We start from the raw sequence: 20816 nt of genomic DNA on the forward strand, positions 1-20816 counted from the left end.
ACCAGAATTCCACGTATGCAAGTCGATGGATCCAGCTTTCCATATCATTCTGTTCAAATGCCACCGGAGCTCACTTGCTGCATGACAACGTCACCATCCACGAGGTCCTTGGGTTCCCTTGGTTCACGGAAGAGATAAAGAAGAGCAGCGATTGGTACATATAGTGGCTTAATAGGCATCCCAACATAACGGCCATCTCCCTACTGGACAACGCCGAAGACTGCTCCCAGCAGGACTCATCCCCTAGAAAAAAATCCGTGCATATAATATACATTTTTTGATGCATATTGTCGGCTATTAAATACTTTTCTGTTAGGTTTTCACCATATTTCATCTAGAATTCCGCCAATAAAAGTGACCAGAGAATCCTGATCTATCCACACTTTCATAATTTCTATATACTGGATTATAAAAAAGACAAAAAGAACAAATTCGCCACTTTCTAGCCCTAATAATTCTTGAGGTCTCGACGTTCGGACCGCTAGTGATCCCTATGTGATCCTAATCAAGACAAATTTATAACCTTTATATCATAGAGTCGGATTTAGATTTATTCGACGGGTAACTAGAATAGTTATTCCTTCCTCAAGAATTAAAAGGATATAGAAACAAACATTTTAAAGGCGCTTAATAAAATCCTGTGTGTCGGGTTACATACATATGCATATGGTACTCCGACATTGTTAACATTCCTTCGCCCGCAGTGCGTGACGTCTGTCAATTAAATTAAAACTAGTAAAACACAAAACATTTCTTTGAAACTTACACATAGCTACAGTAAGACTTGCGACCTCGCTACCTGCTGGATGAGAACGTTGTCTGGGCGTAGGGTTCCGAGAAGGTACTGAATATACCCATTCCCAAAATCATGGAGGTAATGATCGGTAAGTCCTAATCCGTCACACGGCCAGACAGCCAATCATGGGTAATCGGCCTAGTAATCCTGGTAAGGAAAATAATACATTATAGGGCCAAAAACGCTCCCTTCTACCTGTTACTCGTAATTACTTTTGTATAAATCATTTCTCTACGTGTAACTAGTATAACAAGTGAAGATGATATAGTCAAGTTTCTCGACTATCAGATACCAGTTGTGTGATGTTATCTAACCATTCATGCCGATAATTCACGTAGTGACTAAACGCACCACGAGAAAGGGAAGGCGAATACAGAATATAAAAATAAATTTATGAATTATCAAATTATGAAAACACACTGAAATTGGTATTAAAACTTCAATCGTTACTTGTAGAGTAAAAGATTAGGGGTTGAAATAAATATTTTATAAATAATATTTTTTGAGCTCTTTTTGTCCCCTATATCTCGATGTTCAAAGGAAGAGGACATCGACAAGATAGATTTGGCTAGTAAGTTTGATCACATATATATGTTTATTATAGTTTAAGCAGAAAAACATATAAACTTATACTTGTACTTCGGAAATGATCATAGAAGTCTTAAATGGTAAATAAGTTTCTTTCATTTTAGCAAGGATGCAAAACAGTACTTTTGTGAACATGACTGCATGGAAATTTATTTGTTTGCTTAGATCAATTGATTTGGTTTATACAAGCTGTCCCAAATTTGAAGTTTTTCATACTCGGGCAAATCTATTATATTAACTTCGCTGCTGATGTTAATAACGCGCTTGGGATCATCCTTCGTAGACGGTTTCCACTCCAAGTGGCCAATCTCTGGGCAATTGGGATTGGAGGTCGCAGCGAATGCCGTCCAAATGCCAATCATCCTTTCGATGGTGCGATATTCCGCAGATGTCTTATCCAGTTTCCAAGAGCCCGCGTTCCGGTACAAGTAGCTCAGGTCATCGGCGTGGGCCACACCAGTCTTAATGTTATCTCCACAGAATTTAGCCCGGTAGAAGTTGAAGTTCGGCGAATCAAAGTCGAAGCGATAGTAATATGTGGGTGCTCTTGCATAGGCAAGTCTGGCGTTAAAGGTGCGATTAAAGCCGTGCCAAAATACTTTGTAGGAATAAAACTAAGAGAGGAAATATAATAGTTGGGTAATGAACTCTAATAAAAAACAAAACAACAGTGGTAAGCACTTTTACTTACGTCGAGCATATTCAAAACTAGTTTTGAGCTGGGTGGCTCATCTCCGAAGTAGGCTTTCATCAGACGCTGGCTGTACTCCAGATTCTCTTTCTCGCTACTGACCTTACGCACATCAACCGGCACCAGCCTAGTGGGATCCTGGCTCAGGTTATCCAAAGCCTTAAGATTGGCCGAAACGCCTGGATACATGAAGAGACCCTCGAAGGAGGTTCCACCCAGCATGACGGGCACATCGTTGGACCACGCATCCCGGGCCATCTCCACTGGCGACTTGGGGACCACGCAATCCTCACCCACATACGCCTCCACTGTGGGTCCGAAGGCGAAGAGCAGACCGTTCCTCCGGTGTTCGGGTGTTATCAAATTATGGTTCACCAAATCTCTAGCCGGAACTTCCAGGAGATATTCCAGTACCTTGGCGTCGTCATTTTCGCCAGTGAAACCATTCTGCTGAGCCAGTCGGAAGGCGAAGTCTTCGGCGGGGTTATTGGCCCAGTAGTTGTGCACTGTGCCCGACATGGGAATGGCCTTGTGGAACAGTCCCCTGGCCTGTTCCGTACACATCATGAAGTGGGTGGAGCAACCTCCGGCGCTCTCCCCGAATAACGTAATATTATTATCATCGCCATTGAAGTTGGAGATGTACTGCTTGACCCACTTGAGAGCTAGCACTTGGTCCTTGAGGCCTGCGTTTCCGGGAACCTTCAGACTCGGGTCCTTGAGGGAGAGGAATCCTTCAAGAAATAAGTATTAGGATTAATTTGCTTAACAAATGTAAGTATGCATTTCGTGCATTAACTTAATTGACTTTCAAGCAATGAAAAGAATGTGAATATAAATGAAGTAAATAATTATATTTTCAGCAAAACTATATGGTCATTTTAAGCACAACGATTGCAAAGCACAGGCATAACAAACAACCGTTATGATTGATAAGATAATTGCTATCAATTTCAGCTTACTCACCCAAACAATCCACGCGATAGTTAAACGTCACAAGAACAACATCCTTGGTCATAAAATAGTCCGGGCCGTACAATACGCGGGTTGCCTCTCCTACGGTGAAGGCCCCGCCATAAATGAACACCATCACCGGCAATGGCTTGTCACTCTTCAGCTTCAAAAGTAAATCAGCAGCTATCAGTCATTATAATCGATCGAGCTTTTGGAAAAGGGAGCCTCCTTTGGCCCAATTAGCCCGCAGTACACGTACTTGCTTGGAATAGACGTTCAGATACAGACAATCCTCGCCGCCCTCGATTTCACGGGTCAGTAAGCCCCTCTGCGTTGGCTTTTCTGCATAGTGGGTGCAGTCCAGAACGCCGCTCCACGGATCTGCGGGCACTGGGGCCCTAAATCTCAGTTCTCCCAGCGGTGGCTTCGCAAAGGGGATCTTCTCGAAGCTGAAGTAGGGATTGTCGTAAAGACTAAGGCGCTTCACGCCCTTAATTTGGCCCACGGGCAGGGTAAGTTCGCAAGTTTCCAGGCTGTTGTAACCAAAGCGCCATGAATAAGATTCTCGGATCTACCGGTGTTTAAAAACTCACCTTTCTGACATCATTAGCGTCGTCCGTTCGCGGTGGGTGCCGACACTCTAATGAATTCGAACTAATGAGTTTGCAAATCCGAAGCCAGATCGGCAACATCGAGCTTTCACACCATATACACCATGTACATATGTGGTAAAAATTGTGGAGAACCTTATCTGCTAATCGTGTGAATTGTCAAAGGCTTTTGCACAAAGGCAATGTATTTTGTTTTTGTTTCCCACAAAAGCAATGTTTAATAAAAATAAAAAAGATAAGCTTTAATCGTCCAAAGTTATTAAAGTACCTTGCTTTGAAAATGTACCTTTGAGCCTTTAATAATGGTTATACTCGTAGATAACTTTTATGACGAGCAAGTAAAATCAGAAGTAATATTTATTTATTTCGAAAAGGTAGGATTTTTTAGAATAAAGGTACTCCAGCCATTTCGTATAGCCGATCGAAAAACTTTAGCTTCGGCATTTCTGGCTGCGGAATAAAATTCAATTCCTCGCTTATATTTAGGACCATTCGTTTTCCGAATCGAGTTACGGGCTTCCAATCCACCAGAGATTTAGTGAGTGGAGCATTTGGGTCCGAGGTGGCGGCGAATTGGACAAACATGGCCACCAATCGGCGAATGGCTGTGAACTCTGGTCGAGACTTGTCCAATTTGAAGGTGGCTGGCAGCTTGAAAATGTATCCCAGTTCGTCCACGTGCCCAACTCCCCGCTGTTCCTTGCCCATAAAGCGAATTCGGTAGAAATTAAAATCCGCCGAGTCGAAGTCAAATCGATAAAGGTAAGTGGGCGCCTGGCCGTAAGTCAGTCTGGATTGGATTAGTCGGTCCATGGCATGCACAAAGGCGTGGGTGAAGAGGTCCACCAATCCGTTTGTGTGATCTGCAGTCAACTCATGGCCGTGCGCCTCGCAGAAGTGTTGGATCAATGCTTGACCCAGTTGGCGCCGATGTCCAGGATCACAGCGATTTCTCAGGGTCCAGGGCAGCACCCGCTCCGGGTTGCATTGAAAGTCCCTCAGCCACGAGGGGTTCATTTTTACGAAGTTAAAAATCGACATCCCCTCGCCACTGTTGGCGCCTAAGATGATGGGAATGCGATTGCTCCACGTGGTTCGCTGGAGATCAACAGGCTCGGCAAGGAGCACTGCATTGGGCGTGGAGTAGCTTTCAATGCTGGGCTTGAAGGGCATATTGTGACCCTGTCTCTTCTCCAGTGGAGTGAAAAAGTCCGCAGCGACGATCAGAGCCGGATCTGCCTTCAAGAGGAACTCCAAGACCTGGCTATCGACATTATCTCCCTCGTAGCCCAAATGCTTGGCCAGACGGTACTCCATTTGGGGCAGGCGATTCAGCTCCATTGAGAATCCTGCCAAGAGTATGGCCCTATGGAAGAGTCCTTCGGATTGTGGACTTGCCAGCAACAGCTGAACGGTCATGCTGCCAGAGCTGTGACCAAAGATGGTGATTCTCTCGGGGTCACCATTGAAGTTGGCCGCGTTTGCTTTGATCCAACGGAGAGCCAAGATAACGTCTTTCAATCCAGCATTGCCAGGAACCTCAAGATCGGGATCCTTAAGACTGAGGAAACCTGAAAGAGCATAGCATAATATTTTATCGAAATCCAATTGTTTTAGCTTTTTGAAAGCGCACCTAAAGGTCCTAGTCGATGACCAATGCTTATGTACACAACGTTTTCCTTCATAAAATAGTCGGGACCCCAGGCGCGTCTCGAAGAATCTCCCCCCTTAAAAGCGCCTCCATGGATGTAGACCATCACAGGCATGGGATCACCTTTTAGCTAAAAGAAACTCATGATTGCTGTTCGGAATTAAGTTTTCTAATTTAGAAGACTTACGGTTTTTACTGATATGTTCAGGTAAAGGCAATCCTCGGAGCCTTCCACCTCCTTGGTTAATGTGCTCACTTGCAGACACTTGCTGAGCGGCTTGGAGCAATCGCGAATCCCGTGCCATGGTTTAAGGTCATGGGGCTCCTTGAAGCGCAGAGTTCCCAGCGGAGGAACCGCATAGGGGATGCCATCAAAAGCGTAGAACTGTTCGTCATATAGGGATTTAAGCAAGATTCCCCTCACCTTTCCATGTGTTGTCTGTACCACGGGGGCATCTTCGCTGCTAAATAAAACCATAAGTAACAAATTGGCGCTGGTTTTAACTAATGCCCTTACTAGTCGTCCGACATCTCCGAACACGGCCAGTCTCTAGCTTTAACTGCCTTCGCTTATTATTAAGCAATGAAGACCCCTATCGATAGCCGGAGCTTATCAACCTAAAAATACTCGGATCGCTCTCGTATCTCAAACAATGGTAAATTTGCCGCACCTAAACAAGGGGACAGAAATTGAATTATGAAGTAGACTATCTTGAATGGTTTACATACGAAATTCGGATGTAGATAGGGTGGTGCGTAAAAAAAATTTACTCTAAGCAATAGAAAATACCAATGTACTTAAAACAATACAGTTCCAACTAAAAAAAATTATCGTAAAAACACTATATATTTTGAAAATGTTTAATCACTTGCTTGATTTCAGCTACAAATATTGCTAGGACACTTAATACTCTTGACTAGCCCGTTGATTGGCAGACACTTTCCCAGACCCTAAGCTTCTGCAGCTCCGGCAGCTCCATCATCTTTATGTTCTCCGATATGTTAAGGCACTCCAAAGCGGATTTGCTGTTGAGAGGCTTCCATTCTTTGGCTCGCGGAAGCTGATCCTGGATGAGCTTGCAATTAGGATTCGATGTCCTCGCGAAGCTTGTCAACATGTCAATCATCCTCTCGATGGTGAGGAACTCGGGCGTGTGCTTGTCCAGCTTCCAGGAGAAGTCGCCGAACCACAGGTAGGAGTGATCATCGACGTGGGCTACGCCCCGCAACTTGTCCCCGCAGTACTTCAAGCGCTGGTGATTGAACGTGGGAGAGTCAAAGTCGAATCGATATAGGTATGTGGATGCACTGGAGCTCTTTACACGGGATCTCAGCGTTTTTAGAATGGGATGCCAAAACACTTTATAGCTGGCGTACTGAAAGAAGTTGTCAAGCAATTAATCAAATTGAAAGAAGTGAAGATTTGAACTATCCCACCTCGCAGTACGCTTTTAAGGACTCTGGCGACATGGAAGAAGGATCGCTACCGCCAAAGTGGGTCTCCTGCAGTCGCTGGCCCAGATGTCGAGCTAGAGCCTGGGGCAGATTCCGCTTCACATCCAGTGGCAGCATGTGCTCGGGTTCTTTTTTCAGGCTGGTCAGCAAGTACGGAGCCATTTGGACGCGGGCGTACATCAGCAAGCCCTCGAAGGAAGTGCCGCTCATCAGCACCGGAATCCTATTTCCCCAGGCCTTGTCCAGCAGTTCATGCGGATGCTTGGGCAGCGCGCAATGCTCCGTTTTATATGGCTCCACCATAGGACCAAACTGAAAGACGCAGTCGTCCAGATGCTCCTCTGCGCTGAGTAGATATGGTCGAACCAGTTTCTCCCCCGGCAATTTTTGCAGGTAGTCCAAGACCATGGCGTCGGTCACGTGCTCGGCACTTTCCATTCCCAGGTTGACCGCTAACCGATGGGGCAGATTCTTGATGGTACAGAGGGCCCAGGAGCAGAGCACGTTGCCCGATTGCAATATGGCCTTCTGGAACAGACCCTCAGCCTTGGGATTCAGCATCAAGTAGTGGACTGATGCGGCTCCGGCGCTTTCACCAAAAGCGGTCACGTTCTTGGGATCGCCATTAAATCTGTCTGCGTTTTCCTTGATCCATTCCATTGCCAGCAGCTGATCCTTCAGACCAGCGTTTCCGGGCACTCCCACGGCAGGATCGTCCAGGCTCAGGAATCCCAGGGGACCCACGCGATAGGAAACTGTGACTACGACCACATCACGCATCATGAAGTAGTCAGGACTATGCAGCTCCTTGGTGGGGTCGCCCTTTTCGAAACCACCGCCAAAAAAGAACACAATCAGCGGTAATGGCTTTGGTGAGTCGAGCTGTATCGAAGGTATTAAAGGTTTATTAACAATGGATTGGGTAAATGTATCTGTCAGTATAAAAATCTTTCTTTATCTAAGTCAATTCAAGTTCATCAATTTCCTGTATTTCCTATACATACACATTTAGTTTAAGCTATAGCTATCTAACTATTTGAAAAAGCATATGCCACAGCTGGCCTGTGCTTAAAAACTGATAAACGACCTCAATCGTCGTCCAACGTACTAAAGTGATTCAGCTTTTGATTATCGTCTATCAAACAAATGTGAAGTTAGATAAATGAATCAAATTTCATGGGCTGGAAAAACGCCTCATTGCTTTTGGACTACATTAAACCGACTACGTAATCCCTACTGACACCCGACACAAATGACCTTTGCCCACAAGAAAACTATACTTAACGATCCCATAGTGATACCTCCTTGGCGTAGACATTCAGATACAGGCAATCCTCGACGCCCTCCAGCTGTTTTGAGTAGTGGTTGAATTGGAGTGGCTTCTGGCCGGGCTGGGTGCAATCCAAGGGCTGGCTCCAGGGCTCCACGGGCAGGGGGGCCATGAACCGGAGGGGCCCCACCGGCGGTTTCGCGTACGGAATCCGCTCGAAGCTGACGTACTCATCGCCGTAGACACCTGTGCACAGTTTTCCGAGCACCGGTCCGCTGGTCGTGTTCACCTGCAAGCTGGAGGATCCGAGAAGACTTAGATCACTGCGGAATATTCACTGCTAGTGCGACCTCACCTCTCCATGTTCGTCTACTAAATGCTCGGTGCGCACTCGTAACTTTTTATCTTGCAGTGGAAAACATTTAAAGCCCTTTTATCGCGCAAAAAATAAAATGAAAACAAAGAATTTCGAGACAGCTGATTTACAGTTTGCTTTGGTAGCTTTTTGTGAAAAAGTTGAAGTGTTGTTATTATTATCAGCTGACTTCGGCGATAACAGAAAGAGAGCATTCTTAGCGATCAACAAAAAAAGCTTTATTTTTAACAGCGAGATAACAGTCACAGTCGCGTACCTGCATTATTTTAATGCTATAAGATGTACTACTTTTTCCTACCTCAATAATTTAAGTTTTGAATCGACCTTTTGTATACTTAGTATTATTGTCGCGACTGTCCACAGTATCATTTCGTGCAGTTCAAGTAAAAAAACAGTTTTTTGTTGCGATGTAAATCAACTCATTTTCTCAAGTCTATTCAAATGAGAATTTTGCATAGATATGGGTTTTCGGACCAAGAAAATCTATTTTTAAATTTGGATTCTTAAAATACGACATTTATTTTTGGTAAATTATCTAAAGCTATTTTGTGTTCTTTTAATTTACAAGGCTGTTGAACTTCAGAGAAAATTAGTTCTTGCATTTCTCAGTTCTGCCTCGAGATACAATCGGAATCAGTATCACGATACCTTTGACCAATCCAATAAACTTGCAAAAAGTTCTTCGAATTTCACCACCTCAAGAACAAATATAACATCAGAACATCAGTCCTCGCTCTAAGAGGAATGGTCCAATTCGCTCACAATTTCAGTGAGTATATTAAAGTAAAATCCAGGGGGTCCAAAAGTACAGGGCCAGGGCCAGGTTTTGTGGGAATCGACACCTTTGGACATGGCGTGCTCCACTGCCGGCGGTTATCACTTCTTATCGCCTATTGCTCGCGCCAGACAATTCTCGTTAGCCCAAATCATCCATTTGCTTTCGGGGATTGGCAAATCGAGTGGCCTAGCAGTACCGATGTTGGTTGCACCCGATGTTGGATAGCAATTATGGCCAAATAACACGTAAATCGAGGCAAAGTGCATAGGTGTGCTACCTTTCAATTAAAAACGCTACAAAAAAATAATTTTGAAAATCTGAAAGGCTTAAAAGAAGTTCAGTTCAGTTTATGCTGCTTTAAGCATTTGGTGTAAGTTTAGATAATCAAATTCAAAGTTAAGCAATAACACATGTACATACGATTAAATTTATTTTTGATTTTGTTGTAATGAATCTACGCACGCCTTCTAGCTCTTTTACAAACTTTTTAACAAACACAATTATGCCGATTACGAAAAACATACACTATAAAGTAAATATTATTAGAATTTATACAATACATACAATAATACAACATTCTAGTTTTGTATTGTCCACATATGTATATTTTATTAAAATTTTTGGGTTTGCTTTATTTGTTTTTTTTTCTTATACAGTTTCTTAGGAACTCCGTATATATAATATATTATAAAAATAGGTTGATTAAATAAGGTTGAATAAGTAACTATTCCAATGAAAATATCACTAGTTTTTTAATAATATTTTTAACATTTTTTATTACAAGTAATTCGAAAAATATATTCCAAATGTATGTATTATTAGCTTACAATGTGCCAATTCATTTATAATTAATGCGCACTAACTTTTACAGTGGAGGTCAACATTATATATTCACAAATTAAAATAAGTTAAATTATTATAAATTATTATTATTAATATTATATAACTTTCAACTTTGACAGTGGAGTTCAACACTATATTTTTACGAATAAAAAATATTTTAAATTATTTTAGTATCATGGGCTTATTCAAGAATACAAATAAGAATCCATTTCGCTATTCTGTTTCTATCCTATTTTCAAAAATATGTAAGTTTTCGCTGCCCATATAATTTAAGGTATGTTTTGAACAAACAGTGACATATTTGGCTACCCAAGGCTGTTTTGTGATAATGATCGTCCGGCGTCTCTCCTGATTTAAGGTGCTATCACCGAATTTCTCCGATCAGTCGCACGGGAATATTCGCTCCGACCAGAAATACAACGTAGCCCCCCTCACACAACAGTGGATCCCGAATATAATCCTAGCAAATAGAAAAGACCCAAATCATGGAGGTGCAAGTGGGATGGCCAAAGCTGCTCAAGATGGGAGCCCAGTGAGTAATTAGATTAAAGGCCAAGAGTGCATGGCCAATGTCGTGATTATTGACAAAAGTTACCTTCGGACCTTGTTCTTTGTCCCAAATCAGTCTGTCTGTCTACTATCCCCGATCTAATACAATCTCTCCCACAGGTTGGTGGGCCACAAGGTGCAACAGTACCGGCTCTCCACGGGTCACACAGTGATATTGGACACCAAATACGGACAGGTGCGCGGACTCCAAAGGAAGACGGTCTACGACAAGGAGCCGTACTTTGCCTTCGAGGGCATTCCGTACGCCAAGCCCCCCGTGGGTGACCTCCGATTCAAGGCTCCTCAGCCACCGGAACCCTGGCAAGGAGTGCTCAACTGCACTACCAATCGATCCAAGCCCATGCAGAGGAACATGCTCCTGGGAATTGTCGAGGGCAGTGAGGATTGTTTGCACCTGAACGTTTATGTCAAAACCTTGAAGTCGGAAAAACCGCTGCCCGTAATTGTGTGGATTTACGGAGGTGGTTTTCAAAAGGGGGAGGCCTCCAGGGATATTTACAGTCCGGATTACTTCATGAAGAAGCCAGTGGTATTCGTCGCTATCAACTACAGGTTGGCAGCACTAGGTAAGGAATCATTTTCCATACAAAACAAAAGTCGGAAAATTAATATAATATATGACAGAAATTTTTGTATGTAAGTTTATTGGACTAATGTACACAGTACTTGTAGTTATGGTATTTGAATGAGAGGAATAGCACATTTTTGATAAGGCGCTTAATCATTCGCATGTGAGCTAGGAATAGAAGGAAGTGTTTCTACAATATATATAGTCTTTATCAGCATTGACAATAAACAATTTTATTAATTTAATAGGTAAGAATAAAAGTATACAAAACTATTTTTATTAAGTGCTAAGTTGGAATCGATCTATGATTCAACGGTATGTTCTAAGTAACATACACAGTGATTAATACAAATCTTTTTAAAATCTTATAATAAAATATATAATAAAATATTAATGTTACCTGTCTTCCTTTCAGGATTTCTCAGCTTAAAGGACCCGAAGCTGGATGTTCCTGGCAATGCGGGACTCAAGGACCAAGTAATGGCTCTGCGTTGGATAAACCAGAACATCGCCCACTTCAATGGCGACCCCAACAACATCACATTGATGGGAGAAAGTGCAGGATCGGCTTCTGTCCACATGATGATGACCACGGAGCAAACACGTGGTCTCTTCCACAAGGCTATCATGCAGTCGGGATGTGCCCTCAGCGAATGGGTGGAGAGTCCGGATAACAATTGGGCATTCCGGCTGGCCCAGAACCTGGGCTACAAGGGCGACGAGAAAGACGCGGATGTATTAAGCTTTCTCAGTAAGGTTAGCGCTCGCCAGATAGCGGCTATTGATCAGGACGTTATCAATTTGGACGAGCTCCGAAGCTTCCTACTATTCGCCTTTGGTCCTGTGGTAGAACCCTACGAAACCGACCACTGTGTGGTGCCCAAAAGGCACAAGGATCTGTTGTCCGAGGCGTGGGGAAACGATATTCCCGTGATTGTCGGAGGAAACTCTTTCGAGGGCTTGTTTTCTTACCAATTGGTAAGAAATGATCCTTGGGCCTTGAAAAACTTCCACAACATCCTGCCAAGGGAGGTTAGAGAAACCAGCAGCCTGGAAGGCCAGGACCTACTGGTTCGGCGACTAAAGCAACTCTACTTCAACAACGAGATGCAGGAATCGATGGAGACGTTCGAGGCCCTGAATATATTTTCGCATCGCCAGATTTGGCACGATACGCATCGCTTTATTCTCGCCCGTCAATCTTATGCCCCCAAAACGCCCACCTATCTATATCGTTTCGACTTCGACTCCCCGCACTTCAATCAATTTCGCCGACTGGTGTGCGGCGATCGGATTCGCGGAGTAGCCCATGCTGATGAGTTATCGTACCTGTTCTACAACATCATTGCCTCCAAACTGGATAAGTCATCGATGGAATACAAAACCATTGAGAGAATGGTGGGCATGTGGACGTCGTTTGCCTCCAATGGGAATCCAAATTGCTCAGAACTGGGATCTGCCAAATGGGAACCCGTCCTGCTTAAAGAAAATTCAGTGGAGAAGTGCTTCAACATCAGCCACGATCTTGAGATGCGAGATTTGCCGGAGTCCGATTGCCTGGCCGTTTGGGATACATTTTATCCCAGGGAGTCGCTCTTCTAGTTCTCAAATCTAATTTTAAGGTTAATGTAAGTGCTTCAGATGTTTTATGAAGTTACCATTTGAGTGTAAATATCTTATTCTTAAGTATATTCTTTAAATTCCACTTTATCTCTTGTCTGTTTAATGAATAATATTGGCAACATAATAATTGAAATGACTTCTGAATATAATAAAGACTGTCATTAAAGACTACTCAAAATAATCACAAACAAATTTCTAATTAAAATTTTGCACTTTTGTGTTTACAGATAAGGAAGTATTTTGGTTGTAGGTCGTGCAAATTTTTTAAAGTGAAATTTATAAATAGAAATTAGAGATTGGTGACTTTTTTGTGAGGTAAGTAGACCTTTGTTTTGTAAAATTATTGGCAGAAGCAAACTTTATTTTTAACCTAATCTTACCATTAAACTGGCTCTGTACAACACTGTTTTAGTTGCCACTGGCATTTATCTCTCATTATAAACAGCAAACATAGTCGAGTCATTGCGAAGATCAAGTTTAAGGTCATTTGATGGAAAACTACCTGGCAAGGCGAATAGCTTTTCGCATTGTGATTAATGCTCTCCGCCAAACCAGTTGTTTTTATCTACATAAAACCATGTATATTGCATATATTGCTTAAGCAGTATGTATACAATTTTTTAAAATATATTTTCCTACTTCTTGTTTAAACCATGACAACGCTGAAATGTATGTATAGTTTCACTTTCGATTACAGAACAATAAACGATATTTTTAGGACTATGTATGTTTTCAGCAAACCTACATACTTCCAATTTAATTAGATTATTAATTAAAATTATTTTTAAAATATTCATTGGCGAAACCCAGCTGCTATTTATTTACAAAATATACATACATACAAACTTCCACCTAAAACAAGTCGTTTTTATCGTATAGTTTATCCCAAATCCGATTCTGTTTCGACTCCGGCAGCACAATGAACTCCAGTTGTTTTCCAATATTGAGACACATCTGCGGACCTTTCTCATCTAGTGCCTCCCATGTGGTCGGGCCGATCTGTGGACAGTTGGGATTGTCGTTCCGGGCGAATGCCACCCACATGCCCACCAGTCTCTGTATGGTTTGGTACTCCATCGAGGACTTCTCCACCTTGTTGGCCATAATGTGATAGAAAAGGTAGGAGAGATCGTCGGCATGACTAACTCCGCGAACGTGTTTTCCGCACATCACCTGACGGAAGTGATTGAAATGGGGCGAGTCCACATCGAAGCGGTACAGGTAGGTTGGCGTAGTGGGGGCGTAGCTGAGGCGGGCCAATACAGTGCGATGAATGCCGTGCCAGAAGTGCTTAATGGACAGTATGTGCAGGCACTCATTGAACTCCATGCGCCCTCGAGTCGCATCCTCGAAGTTATCCACCTTGAACTGACGTAGCAGATCCTTGAGATGCGATTGGGTACTCTTCCCCCTGATCTCCCGAGGAATTAGGACCTCAAAGGCACTCAGCATGTGCTCCTCGTCGTGCAGGGTACTCTGGTAGGCGAACAGGCCTTCAAAGGAGTTGCCGCCCAGGATCAGCGGCAGATCATTACCCCAAGACTCCGGCAGCATCTCCCTGTGGCAACGGGGCAAAACGCAATCCCTGGTGATATAGGGCTCCACAACGGGAGTAAAGGGAAACAGGACGTACTGCCGTCGCTCCTCTTGGGAGACGAGAGTAATACCCTGTGCGGCCATATCGGATGCGGATGCTTTCTGAAGGAATCGAAACACTTCCTTCTCGTTCTCACTGCCCGAGTATCCCAATTGGCAGGCCAGTCGGTATGCCCACCTGCCGCTTGGCTCATTGGCCCACTCGCAGAACATGGATCCCGATTGCATGATGGCCTTGTGGAAGAGCCCTCGGGTTTGCTCGGTGGTCATCAATGCGTGAACGGACGCTGCTCCCGCACTCTCGCCCACCAGGGTTATGTTTTGGGGGTCTCCATTGAATTGGGCTATGTTCTGACTGATCCAGCGAAGGGCCATCACTTGGTCCTTGAGACCAGCATTTCCGGGCACATCCAAATCGCGATCCGCGAGACTCAGGAATCCTGGAATATTTCAATGATTGGAGTTAGCAATTACGACGTGTATATTGCTGGTGAAAATCTTAATAGGTGGAGTCTATAATATATATATATATACATATATATATATAACAATAGTAACGCGCAAATGGTTTGATTATATCAAAGCAGATTCTATCTATAGATGTTGAGCATTAGATTCTACCGGTTTGTTACAGTTACAGCGCATGAGCTTACATATACATTATTTTAATTGATCGTTAAGGTAATAATAATTACAGGGAGTATTGTTCCCTCTCCAGTTTAATAACACGTAAAACGACAGTAATAGTAGTGCAAACGATTTTATGACTAGAGGTGGCAGTAGTGGGAATTTAATCTACTCTGCCTGAGAATACTTATGATTAAAATTGAGTTTACATGGCGTGGAAAGTGCAGCGTTTAATTCGTATGATATAGACTACTTTCTGAGTAAGTAGAATCAAAGAAGAAGGAAGATTTTTATAAACCAAGATTTATATTTAATAACTTCTAGTCTAGTGTTAAGCTTGTGAATAGTTTAATAGGAGAAGAAGAAACTTTCTATCAGAGTACGGGTGATTTTTAAAGATGGAGCAGAGACAATGAAAAGTTTCACATGCAAAAAATCAAATATTCTTTAAACAGAGCTAAATATTAATATATGCAAGCTTTTAATGGGTGTACATATGTTAAAATAATATTGAAATCATACCATCTCATATAAAACCTTACAAACTTACCCAATGCGCCTACCCTGTAATTGAATGTGACAACCACGACGTCTTGTTGCATAAAGTAGTCTGGACTGTATAAATCTCGACCAGCCTCGCCGATCTGGAATCCACCGCCATAGATCCACACGATCACGGGCAGCGGCTTGTCCGACCTCAGGCGCTTGGAATATACGTTCAGATACAGGCAATCCTCGCTGCCTTCGACGATGCTGAGTACGAAGTGCTTTTGTATCGGTTTGGCCCTCGGATAGGTGCAGTCCCGAACCCCCAACCAGGGGTGTGGTGGCTGAGGAGCTCGGAAGCGCAGCTCCCCCACCGGCGGCTGTGCGAAGGGGATTCCCTCGAAGGCGAAGTACATCTCCTCGTCGTAGAGTGTCCTTCGGCGATGTCCGCGCACCTGGCCATCCCTGGTGCAGACCACCTTCGTCTGCTTTGTTCCAAGACGATACTGGACGATCTTGTGGCCAATGAGCCTGCGTAAAAGATATAGAATTTAATAGATTTTACAATATAGAAAAGATAGCACTTGTTTTACTTCTTTATTTACTTAATTGTATATTATTTATAATATAATATTGCTCATTTATGTTTGGTTGATTATGTGCCAAGGTGTTTGGATGAAAGAGCGTCATGTTTGAGTTTAATAATAAGCTTTTCTTATCTTATCATTGTGAGAGCGGAACAAGTACTCAATTGAATACAGTAAAAGCTCATTAGGTATAGTTATACTGCTATGTTGGCCAAACATTTTCAATTTTGCGATTTCAAATCTTTGAACTCCATATATTTATGTTAGTATAAATGCTAACAAACCTTAATTCAAGAATGATTATTTTAAAAACAAGTCGCGGTTTTCTTAGCTATAATTTTATATATGTGGTTTGGTTAACAATCGTCCAAGTTTGTCCAAATAAAGGACAACCTGTCAGCACTGCCATTCAGTAATCTGCGTTAAAACAGTGAAATATTTGTGATTAATTCGAGGCACAATAAATCTTATCAAGTATTTGATTAAACTGAGTGTTCACCTAAATACTAGAACTCATTTGACATAATCGGAGAAATACAACCCAACGGGGGTCTCTCCAAGCTAGCTTTTACTGTAATTGCCTTAGATCACCTACTTGGTGCCCATTTTCAGCAGATCGCCCACTCCCACTCGGATCTCCATTTATCCGCTCGCGACTCCAATTATATGCACAGCTACTATGTGAGCAGAAGACTCAAGGGTCACAATCCGGTGGGGCGCGATTGTGAAATGAACACTTCCGCGGGCCGCGATCGACGAGGAACAACTGAATCGCGCAATGAGAACCGAACAATCGGATCCATCAGTTCGACTGCCAGTAAGCCCGCAGCAGCCTCGATTCAGTTGCCGCTTTAATCACGACCGCCGCTTATCGCAATGTGAGTTGCTGCCGCTGCAGCGAAACATATGGCGCAGAATTTTGGAGTAGAATATCGCGACTGATAAGCGGAGCGGGCCGAACTGCTGCTCACAGAAGACAGCTGTTTCGCGTCTTCTGTGTAATTGCTTTTTAATGATCACTCTGCGTGCTCTCGTAAGTGATATTAAGTCGCAGGTCATATGGACGGCGGCGGGCTAAACCGGCCAGATCCCATTTACGATCGGTGTTATAGGTCATGCAATTGTCACCGTAATGGCTTTCATAATAGTCTGCGCAAAAAATATGCATTCGTTTTTGAGCAATCATGTTAGCATTTAAATTAAAGTGGCGCGCGCAGCTAACATGCACTGCTTGCACTGCTTACTTTTCTCGCTCGCTGTTAACATTCTGATTGGAAAACCAGAAGGGGCCAATGAAATGTTATCATCTAAGCTAACATTTTTTCAATTCATTGTTTAAAAATACTTTAAATTATATATTAAGCCCGTAATAACCGTAATAAAAATAAATCAGTGTATTATTTCATAGCTACCTGGGAAAGCGTAAAAGTAGACGATAAATTGCGAAAATAATCAACGATGTTGGCAGATGAGAGCTATTCTTATATTGAACGAGCATAAGGAAAAATATGCAATTAAGCAACTGAAATATATTTAACAAAAAACTCATTATTGACAGTTTTAATGAAGCAGCTTTGTGCCAAGTCAATTAGATTACAAATCCATGTCTTAACATCTTTTGAATTAGATTTTTCCCGTTCTATGGATTTTAAGACGAATTTTCATTAGGTAACTTTTTTAAAAATTTGTAAATTGTTGCGAACTTTGTCGCCTCTTTGTGAAAATATTTTCGGATTTCCAATCAATGCCAAACATTTCGTGTGTTACAAAATGCAAAGAAACTGTGAACAATCGCAATGAAAATAAAATGCCAAAACTTTTATCCAGAAATTTGCTGGAGTAACACATAAAGTTATGGAATTTGCATATGCGTCTCGAAGTTTTCCTTCACAAGCCATGGAAAATTTCATAGAAAAAAGTTTATTTACGCGCAAACGATTTTGATTAATAAGGCGGCTCGGAAAAGCAAAAGGCGACGGACGGCTGCGTCAACTAATTAAAAAATTGTCATAAATCCCAAGAGTTTAACCCATTTACAGTCGACTGGCCTGCTGAGAAATGGCCAAGAAAGGGATTGCTCGTATAATTCGAGCAGCTACTTAATTACACTTGCGCGCACTTTAATTTCCAGTTAAAAAATGCTTACCGAAAATCGTAAGCGACGGCAAAGAAATGTTAATTTTTAAAACCCCACCCGCCCATGAAACCAAGTCCAGGATGGCAAGTCAAGACGAGCCGAAACATTGTAAATTATAGGCTTAAGCCAGGGGATGTAGAAGTGAGGAGGGGTAGTCAGGCCCGCGAGTTGGTTATATGGAGGAGCTTATTAAATTACACGGAGGAGACATTCGGTTGGCGGAGGAGGAGGCATGCGGGTGTGGTCTTAAATTTCCAGCATTCTAATCCCGATTTGAGCCAGCGGGAGCAGTATCAAGTGAATTCAATGTCAAAAGGGTTAATTGAAAGTGCCGCAGCAGCTGTCAGCCCAAAAAAAAAGGAAAGGAAAGTGTCATGGAGGCTTTTTTTCCGGTTCCCTGGTTGCCTGGTTCCCCGGGTTGTTACCTTCGCCAAAGTACACACATGGCATATGCAGTAGTCATAAAATCAAAGTCCATAAAACGATGCCGACCCACCGCAGTGCATAAATATTTTTTTCTTTGGGTCTGGCTAGAAAGTTTCATGTCTTGGGTCCAATTACGCCACATCAGACCTTCTCATGCACCCACAGGGACTTTTCATTGACTTGCTGGGCCGAACTATTTCGAATTTGAAATGTAGAAAAATTTCTATGCGTCAAAAATTATGCGTGCCCCGGCGGGAATGTAAAATTTGTGGCAGCCTGTGTCGTGGGAAAATTGTTTTCATATTTCTCGGAAAGTTAGTTCGATGTGCCACGTGCCTGATTTTGATTTTTCATCTCATTATGCAGGCAGTACGCTTACAATATATGTTATTTTTAGGCTGAATAGCAAACAATTACATAAACATAGAAATAATTTTATTTCATTTTACAAATGAAACGATTCCTAGAACCGTTTGGAAAGGTCAAAACGTTTTTAATTAAATACAAAATTTGAGAAAAAAACGGAGAGCCCGAAAAACAATTGAAAATCTTATCAAGCCCTAAAAGAAAAGGGAAAATTAACTACAAGCCACTGAAGCTAAAATCGGGGTGGGTTATATAGAAAATGGAAACCATTTTGCATTTACTTTGCCATTTTTTACAAACTCATTTTGTTAGAAAAGCAAAATGAGTAATTATTAAACTGTCGCCCAGGGGCTGAGATTGGGTTAAGCAAGGGGAAGCCCCCAAAGAGCGAAGGTAAGGGAAGTTTAAGGGCACTTTTCCCGTTCAAGGGGAAAAGGTGCAAACCCTAAACTTAACTTTCCTTCTTTTGGGAGCCGGAAAGAAGCTGGGAAAAAGAAATAAATTAACTTTTTCCGAGGCGGGAGCCGTACTTCTTGGCTGGTTGGGCTCGGCAAGTGCTCGGTCCCCATCAATGACTAAATAATGGACTGCTCGCCTTATTATTAACTGAATGCTTTTTGATCATGCTAACGCAAATTACAAGCTACAACACCCCGACTGCTTCGCTCCCGCGCCTTTCAGCCAACTAGTGAAACATTATCTTGGCGCTGGTCCTGGTGTTACATATAACACTTTCGAATTGATAAGGACGGGGCGTGGACGGCGTCGACTCCATCGTCATTTGCCAAGTTGCCACTGTCATTGTCTGGTGGCATTTGTAATTCACTTTGATTAAATATGCAAGGATGCTGGGCTCTCTCGCAGGACGCCACTGGACGAGGACCGCATTCAAATGCCGCAGCAATGCAACGACAGTCGAGGGACCCAAAATCCAGCAATCCACTATCTCACTACACTGAAAGAAATAATAGCCCCAAGCTATATTTTCATAGCTGACATAGAATGTTTTATAATAATTAAATAGTGATCGTGATAACCATACTCAACACAACTTTTTTTTTTATTTTGGTAAATAATACATTACCACACAAGAGTTGCAAGCTTTTGGTTATCTTACTATTTCAATAAATTGATTTTGATTTGTTCAATAAATATTTTCTGAGTGCATCGGGCCGCTTCTTAGTCAAGTCGCCAAGAAAGCGCAAAACAAGTTTGTGAATTTCGGCAACGGCGTGTCCTCTGACAGGATATAAAACAATCAGTGCAAGCTAGCGGAAACGGAAGTGCTGCCCCACCCCCGCATCGCCCCGCCCTCTGTGCCATTCTGTTGTGTGAAATCGTCTAAATTGTGGGCGTGGCAGCCGCTGTCTCTCTTTGTATGGGTTTCCCTCTGTGTGGATCTGTGTGTATGTGTGTGCGGCTCCTGTGAAATGTAGTCCAAAGTTGTTTTGTGGCCGCTGCCGCTCCAAGAGATGACTAACCAAAGAGTTGGACGGGAAACTGGGTCTGGGGGTGGGATATGAATAGTTGGGGGGGATCGCTCCGCCTTTGACTATTGTCTATTTTTGTGTCTTTCTCTCTGTGCTCCTGATTGCATTCGCTGGAGATTTTCAGCTGGGTTTATTAATGGGTTAAATTGAAATTTCACGCTTTGCTGGCTCCGCATCTCGTTGTCAGGGCTTGGAATAGGTCAGGTTGGCATCGGTCTCGGTCCTTGAAGGTATCCTTGAAACGAATGCATATTTATAGTAATGCGGGTCAGGTTAACCCAAGCGAGAGATTATTTTAAAAGGATAATCGAATCCAAAGCAGTCTAA

General features: G+C 42.7%; 5 protein-coding genes across 6 annotated transcripts; 2 read left to right on the plus strand and 3 right to left on the minus strand.

Annotated features, from left to right (window-relative positions):
• Nucleotides 1–1480: 1480 nt before the first annotated feature.
• Nucleotides 1481–3807, minus strand: LOC117144284 (esterase B1-like). Its single transcript, XM_033309387.1, has 5 exons — nucleotides 3623–3807; nucleotides 3289–3562; nucleotides 3042–3192; nucleotides 2076–2809; nucleotides 1481–1998 (listed from the first exon to the last, which is right to left on the minus strand). The coding sequence occupies exons 1-5, from the start codon at nucleotides 3634–3636 to the stop codon at nucleotides 1546–1548; spliced, it is 1626 nt and encodes a 541-aa protein (XP_033165278.1). The 5' UTR covers nucleotides 3637–3807; the 3' UTR covers nucleotides 1481–1545.
• Nucleotides 3808–3939: 132 nt separating this feature from the next.
• On the minus strand, nucleotides 3940–6044 carry LOC117144285 (esterase B1). 2 transcript variants are annotated; one of them, XM_033309389.1, is made up of 4 exons: nucleotides 5809–6044; nucleotides 5479–5752; nucleotides 5274–5421; nucleotides 3940–5211 (listed from the first exon to the last, which is right to left on the minus strand). In XM_033309389.1, the coding sequence occupies exons 1-4, from the start codon at nucleotides 5820–5822 to the stop codon at nucleotides 4025–4027; spliced, it is 1623 nt and encodes a 540-aa protein (XP_033165280.1). In that variant the 5' UTR covers nucleotides 5823–6044; the 3' UTR covers nucleotides 3940–4024. The 2 variants fall into 2 exon arrangements, with proteins under 2 accessions (XP_033165280.1, XP_033165279.1); XM_033309388.1 differs by having other exon boundaries at nucleotides 3942–5211; nucleotides 5479–5755.
• Nucleotides 6045–6136: 92 nt separating this feature from the next.
• LOC117145126 lies at nucleotides 6137–16876 on the minus strand. Its single transcript, XM_033310646.1, has 8 exons — nucleotides 16666–16876; nucleotides 15548–16014; nucleotides 13630–14810; nucleotides 11552–11858; nucleotides 10652–10997; nucleotides 8048–8312; nucleotides 6729–7628; nucleotides 6137–6667 (listed from the first exon to the last, which is right to left on the minus strand). The coding sequence occupies exons 1-8, from the start codon at nucleotides 16710–16712 to the stop codon at nucleotides 6209–6211; spliced, it is 3972 nt and encodes a 1323-aa protein (XP_033166537.1). The 5' UTR covers nucleotides 16713–16876; the 3' UTR covers nucleotides 6137–6208.
• LOC117144282 (esterase B1) lies at nucleotides 8916–12913 on the plus strand. Its single transcript, XM_033309384.1, has 4 exons — nucleotides 8916–9161; nucleotides 10372–10545; nucleotides 10683–11149; nucleotides 11567–12913. The coding sequence occupies exons 2-4, from the start codon at nucleotides 10499–10501 to the stop codon at nucleotides 12751–12753; spliced, it is 1701 nt and encodes a 566-aa protein (XP_033165275.1). The 5' UTR covers nucleotides 8916–9161; nucleotides 10372–10498; the 3' UTR covers nucleotides 12754–12913.
• A 2960-nt stretch (nucleotides 16877–19836) lies between the features above and the next one.
• LOC117144290 lies at nucleotides 19837–19995 on the plus strand. Its single transcript, XM_033309393.1, has one exon. It carries the CDS (start codon nucleotides 19837–19839, stop codon nucleotides 19993–19995), a length of 159 nt encoding a protein of 52 aa, XP_033165284.1.
• Nucleotides 19996–20816: the final 821 nt, after the last annotated feature.

The sequence above is a fragment of the Drosophila mauritiana genome, chromosome 3R (assembly GCF_004382145.1).
Source record: "Drosophila mauritiana strain mau12 chromosome 3R, ASM438214v1, whole genome shotgun sequence".
In the NCBI taxonomy this organism is placed as follows: Eukaryota; Metazoa; Arthropoda; class Insecta; order Diptera; family Drosophilidae; genus Drosophila; species Drosophila mauritiana.

Bases quoted from the DNA above. Each gene is read 5' to 3' on its own strand.
- LOC117144284 (XM_033309387.1), bottom strand. The intron at 3,193-3,288 runs GTACGTGTACTG...TTACTTTTGAAG, and splicing joins TGAACGTCTATTCCAAGCAA to CTGAAGAGTGACAAGCCATT. The intron at 2,810-3,041 runs GTGAGTAAGCTG...TATTTCTTGAAG, and splicing joins CTATCGCGTGGATTGTTTGG to GATTCCTCTCCCTCAAGGAC.
- LOC117144285 (XM_033309388.1), bottom strand. The intron at 5,422-5,478 runs GTAAGTCTTCTA...AGTTTCTTTTAG, and splicing joins TGAACATATCAGTAAAAACC to CTAAAAGGTGATCCCATGCC. The intron at 5,212-5,273 runs GTGCGCTTTCAA...ATGCTCTTTCAG, and splicing joins TCATCGACTAGGACCTTTAG to GTTTCCTCAGTCTTAAGGAT.
- LOC117144282 (XM_033309384.1), top strand. From the start codon at position 10,499: ATGGAGGTGCAAGTGGGATGGCCAAAGCTGCTCAAGATGGGAGCCCA. The intron at 10,546-10,682 runs GTGAGTAATTAG...TCTCTCCCACAG, and splicing joins CTGCTCAAGATGGGAGCCCA to GTTGGTGGGCCACAAGGTGC. The intron at 11,150-11,566 runs GTAAGGAATCAT...TCTTCCTTTCAG, and splicing joins CTACAGGTTGGCAGCACTAG to GATTTCTCAGCTTAAAGGAC.
- LOC117145126 (XM_033310646.1), bottom strand. From the start codon at position 16,712: ATGGAGATCCGAGTGGGAGTGGGCGATCTGCTGAAAATGGGCACCAA. The intron at 10,998-11,551 runs GTAACATTAATA...TCCGACTTCAAG, and splicing joins AAATCCTGAAAGGAAGACAG to GTTTTGACATAAACGTTCAG. The intron at 7,629-8,047 runs GTATCACTATGG...CCTTCGATACAG, and splicing joins TGAATGTCTACGCCAAGGAG to CTCGACTCACCAAAGCCATT.
- LOC117144290 (XM_033309393.1), top strand. From the start codon at position 19,837: ATGCAAGGATGCTGGGCTCTCTCGCAGGACGCCACTGGACGAGGACCG.